The 6,000-nt window shown below is 33.5% G+C and overlaps 1 protein-coding gene across 1 annotated transcript in view; it reads left to right on the top strand.

Annotated features, from left to right (window-relative positions):
• The first annotated feature begins 3,760 nt into the window (after positions 1-3,760).
• LOC110802251 (uncharacterized) overlaps positions 3,761-6,000 on the top strand; it is a 32,570-nt gene continuing 30,330 nt past the window's right edge. The window contains exons 1-2 of the mRNA XM_022007698.2: positions 3,761-4,051; positions 4,520-5,289. Of these exons, the coding sequence (XP_021863390.1) occupies positions 3,994-4,051; positions 4,520-5,289 (828 nt within the window). The 5' untranslated portion in view covers positions 3,761-3,993. The remainder of the gene's footprint in view (positions 4,052-4,519; positions 5,290-6,000) is intronic.

Here is a 6,000-nt window from a genome sequence, read left to right as displayed (position 1 = left end):
TGTTTGTTGATTATATGTTGATGATGATGTTGTGGATAAGAGTCTCTCATAATGGGCCGGGCTTCTACTCAACCCATCAAACCAAATATATATGGGCCGATTATTCATTCGAGTGACAGAATGAATCCTCTGTGATTTTGGAGCGATTAGCCCATCCTTTATCAAAAGTTATTGCGTGCACCCGAAATTTTATTCTATATCAATATAATTTTTACCTAATTTTTTTTGTACTTTTTACCTGTTTTGATTAATCTAACTAGTGTGTAGCTCGGGCGATGCCCCGATTGCTACATTAAATAGTTAAAATTTTTGTTTTTCCCGAGCTCAATATTTTTAAAATACATGTATACCATAAAATGAAAAACACCCATCAAGTTCGTCAACAGCACAAACACACTACGTCGTTTATCATAAGAAATAATTTTTCAATTACATCATCTTCCAATTTGTATAATTTGTTTTCTAGTGGAATTTCCAAATTAATAAACACCAAAATATAATATGTAGTTGATGCTTATGAGACTGATGACGTCATGTTTATCCATGGTTGTCTTAATTCTTTAATTATTTATTTCCCCAAAATAGTGAATAGAAAATAAAAAGTCACATAAATATTTAGTTGTTTTAGACTTCATGTTAACATTCATTTATAAGTTAATGTGAAAGGAGAAACCACAATTGGTTGTTGGTTAAGATGGTAATGAGATTTACCATCCACACTCGAGGTATTGAGTTCGAAACTCATCGTATGTATTGATTTTTGGTTGTCTATGATATGAAATATCATTTGGTGAGTGCATGATGTGACGCAAAAGGAAGAATACTACGTGGCACATATACGTTTTTCTCAACGCCTTTTAATATATTAGTATAGATAGATACTTTGAAACATGTTTACAAACAATGTACTATGTATATAACTACTCAGTTATAAAACCGATACGTGATCATTATATTTCGACTAATAAAACTATATAATTAAAGCGGGCATTATTTGCTCTGTTATAAAAGCGATACGTATCATTATATTTCGACTAATGAAACATAAGACTTCTAATTTATTTTAAAATTCAAAAGTGCATGTGTCACGTAAATAAATAATTTTAGGTGTCACGTATATATTTTAATTAATTAATTAGTTACTAATACAACACGTAGATAAATGATTAAGTGCTACATATGTTTAATTAAATAATTACTAATACAAGTCTAATAGTAGTAAAATCATATTTACTATTTGCACGGAAATCAAGGAACTTTAATGACCATGTAATGGTGGAGGAAACAAGGGACGAAGTGAGGTGACTATGATTTTTTCATCAATGTAAGTGAGTGCAAATAAATACTACAGAGTATCTTCGTTCCTTAAAGTTCTTTACGCCTTGGAATATGTGTCCAAAGTATGAGAACTTTGCCCGTAAATTCTCACTATTATATACATCAAAACGTTATCATGTAAGATCTTGATAGATTGGTCTCGTTAATGTATTTTAAAAGATCAACTTTTATAAAATTTTCATTAAAACGAAATTGGATATATTAGTGGTTAGATACTGCATTGAAGTTAATGCAAACAGTAAGTGTATAGAACTTTAAGGAACATATGTAGTATTAAATTAAGTATGTAAGCGGGTAATTTGTGGTGGAGTCACAAAAATAAAATATTGCAAATTGTATGTTGTGATGGGTCAAATGAGGACATAAATATAAATTTATATGTAAAAATGGAATAAAGTGGAGTATAAAGAATTTCAGAAACGGACTAGAACGAAAAACGTAAAAACTTTCAGGAATAGAGGTACGGAGTAGTATATTTTGAGAGAGAATAAAATAGATGAAGTACTTTTTTCCTAAAATCATGTGCAAAAAGGCACATGTTACAAGGCATATGGAGTACTTCGTATAATACAAAGTAAACGTACTTCCTTTAACTTTTTAGTGGGTTCGCTTTGACAAAGACTATGTTTTTACTTATGTATAAGAAACCTAAAAAGGTCAAAGAGGAACATGTTAATAGTGGCCAAAGTCAATATGGAGTTACTAAACAAACGGAGGAAATATTAGCATTACTCCTTATTATTAAGAGATGAATCCGGGATGAATACATTATTTTGACGGGGATGGAAGGATTTTCAAAAGAGACATAATTGCGAGTGCAATATGCCCCCTCTTCAACGCTAACACATAATAAATCAATCACCTTTTTTATTCAACATTGTCAACCAAGTTTTGGACCATGATTTAGTCAAAAGTGGATAGATTGTGATCGGGTTTATTCCTTAAACTAAAATACTTACGTAAACACAAAGAAACCATGGAAAAACTTATCTTCCTTATTTGGTAAACCAGAAAGGAATTAAATAATTGTATATTTAACCAAACTAGTTTCTCGGTCTAGCGCATCGCACCTACTTTTACTTTCAAAGAATGAAAATTTAGATTTCTTTTAGACTCCCATCAACTAAGAGGTACTCCTTTCACCTCACTCATCAATCATCTCCTCCCTATCACTTCCACCCCTCTCCTAGTCTGATGGATTTCTCCCCCAAGAAAGTTTCAAACTCAACTTTGACGGTTCATGTAAATCAAACTCAACTACGACATGCATAATACATCATCTGAAATAAACCATGACAACATTCAAATTTCAACCTGCGTGCTATTCCAGCCTACCTGGCGGAAGCTCTAGCCTTTATAAAAGTTTGCATGAAACTATGCGTCTTAATATTCAATGACTCCCCATACATGACGACAATTTCATGGTCACCAACTCAATCAAAGGCGTCCAATCCACACATTAGAAGTTGGAAGCTGCAAATATCATAGACGATATAAAACTTATCCTCTGGTAATTCAACGTTTTGGAAGTTCATTTCACATATCGCGAAGCTAATCGAATAACTACTTGGGTAACTAATGTTGGTCACCTAGTAACATGTATATCAATCATGTAATAGTCCGCAAGACCGCAACTCCTCGCATTGTATTTTTCTCCTATCTATACATTACACTAAAGCACAATGTTTTTTTTTCCTCAAAAACCTCACATGTTTTTTTTTTAAAAAAAATTAAATGTTTTTTTAGAAATACGAACAACAACTAATTTTTTTTTTCTTCCAAACAATATTGGTTTTTAAATATTCAATGTAGAGTAAATTACGAAGTGACCCCTTTTATTTATTACATCTAAATTCAACTCTATTTTTTAGTTGTTGACACGAAATCAAAATTATTATCTAATATCCGCTTTGAAATTATCCTTTACCACCCATATTAACCATTTAACACAACATTTGAATAAGATAACTAGTTTTTGAGTCCGGACGATGCCCAAGGTTACTACATTAATAACATTCGCATTTAGTTAGATTTATTGATAACATGAAACATGTCATATTCAAATGGTACAAGTTTTTTTGTTTAAACAAGGTTGAGTATTCAAAACTTATACTACCTCCTGCTTCATTAAGTTCTTTACGCTTTGAAAAATGTGTGAAACAATCAAAATTTTGACCATTAATTCTCACTATTACATCCATAAAAAATTATCATGAGATATGTGATTAGATTGGTCTCAAAAATATATTTTATAAATATCAATATTTTATAATTTTTTGACATACAAAATTGAATATACTAACCGTTAAATATTACAAACTCCGTTGTAATAGAGGTAGTAGAAGCTATCGTACTGAATACTCCGTATAAAAATAAAAATTTGTCATGAAATGTCGGAGTATAAAAGGATGGAAGTCTCAGTCACAGAGAAAGCTCTTCTTCCATAACATAAAAAAAGTTCGTTTCAGAAATAACCAAAATGAATGACGAAGCCATTGCTGTTTGCTCATGTTATTGACCGGAGTTTACCATCAACTTCGGAGAGATATAAATTTCCATTCCCCTGAAATCCAAGCTCACATTTTCACTCAACTTTTTTTAGAGTGTTAAACCCTAGAAAACTTCTCCAGATTTTCCCCTAAATTTGTTCCCGCCATGAGTCCTATTCAGAATTTTGAGCAGCACTCTAATCTCCTCATCGACCATGATCTTCGTAATCTCTCTAACTCTTTTTATCTCTTCATTTGAATTGCGTTTAATTGTCATGTAATTTGCTTTGTTTGTTTGTTTACTTGCTTGATTGTTCTGCTTATTTTTTTTGAACAATGCTACGCCATAGAAGTAATTCGATTGAGTTTTGTGCTCTTTTCTCATGTGCAATTTTGTTTTGGGTATTTCGTGTGCCGCGGGCGTTTCCGGATTGAATGGATTAAGCTGTTGTTTACTAAGCTTCCACACTTCACTTGTGCTATTGATTTTGTTTATATTCTGTTGAATTCTGTGCTATTATCTCATGTGCCATTTCTGTTTGGGGTATTTCCGCGTGCGGGGAAGGCGTTTCGGGGTGGAATTGATTGAGTAACAACCTGTATTTCACTATGCTTAAATACTTCATTTGTGCTAAGTATGTTGATTTGGTTTGTATTCATTGAAGTATTTTGTGTTTTTGGGGTCATAACAGCAATTCAAACAAGGTTACAGATGGCGATGGAGGTACGGGATAGTCTAGAGATAGCGCACACGGCCGAGTACTTGAATTTCTTAAAGTTCTACTTTCGGGCATTTTCAGTGATTCTTATTCAGATAACCAAGCCACAGTTCGCTGACAGCCCTGAACATAAGCTCCGTAACATTGTGATCGAGATTTTAAACCGTTTGCCGCATAGTGAAGTGCTTCGACCCTTTGTTCAGGACTTGTTAAAGGTTGCAATGCAAGTGCTCACCACCGATAATGAAGAAAATGGACTGATCTGTATTCGTATCATTTTTGACTTGCTTAGGAATTTTCGGCCTACACTTGAGGCTGAAGTACAGCCGTTTCTTGACTTTGTGTGTAAAATATACCAAAATTTTAGATTGACAGTGAGCCATTTCTTTGAGAATGGGGGTGCAATGGCTGCAGTTCCACCTATTGGATCACCTGGAGGTGGAGATGATATTAAGTCAATGGATACATCCGATCAGTTGACTCCCTCATCGAGTAGCAGCGGGCTTAATGGAGCCGGGTATCATGGATCTGGTCAGCTAAATCCAAGTACAAGGTCATTTAAAATTGTTACCGAGAGTCCGTTAGTGGTCATGTTTTTATTCCAATTGTATAGTAGGCTTGTTCAAACAAATATCCCTCAATTGCTGCCACTTATGGTAGCGGCTATTTCTGTTCCTGGTCCTGAGAAAGTGCCTTCCCATCTGAAGACTCAATTCATTGAATTAAAGGGCGCACAAGTTAAGGTAAGCAATTCTTATTTGAGGTTCTTGAAAATCTTACTGGGAGTGTTTGCCACACCACCCTCAGCGGTGTTAATGTTTGGTTATTGCTGATCCCCTTTCTAACTTGCGGTTAAGTGGATTTTCAGAATGCAGTTAATGAAATATCATTGATGTTGACTTATATTATACCTTCATGTGACTGCTTGTATTTTTTGGAGCCAGGGATATGGAATTTGAAGCCATAATATATCTGTTCTAACAGTCACATTTTTAGAACAGATTTCATGAATCGAAGTTCTGTGAGAACTTATTCTTTATAGTAGTATCTACTACTATGCAATTTGGAGCCATGATATATCTGTGCATACAGTCTAATTTTTAGAACATATTTCATGAATCGATATTCTGTTAAAACTTTTTCCTTAGTATCTACCACACTGTAACATTTGTCGTTTTCTGTTCATCATTTTAGTAATAGATTTTTATAATTTGTTATAAGAGTAGCTGAGTAGTAGTAGTAGTAGTAGTAGTTCCACTAGATGAGGCATCAACGAATGCACGTACTATAAAATTGGGATGTGTTTCTGCAATACATCTCAGGTTTCATATTAACTTTCTGTGGTCCCTTCCTTCATTTTGTGTAGAACTTCTTTGACGGGATAAACGAAAGTAGAGAGATAATAAGTAGGTTCAGAAGCTTTTTTTAGGATTTATGAAATGTTTGCTTAGAAC

The sequence above is a fragment of the Spinacia oleracea genome, chromosome 4 (genome assembly GCF_020520425.1).
Source record: "Spinacia oleracea cultivar Varoflay chromosome 4, BTI_SOV_V1, whole genome shotgun sequence".
NCBI classification, from domain to species: domain Eukaryota; kingdom Viridiplantae; phylum Streptophyta; class Magnoliopsida; order Caryophyllales; family Amaranthaceae; genus Spinacia; species Spinacia oleracea.
The sequence above is the reverse complement of the archived record's forward strand: the minus strand, read 5'-3'. Positions and strand labels throughout refer to the sequence as shown.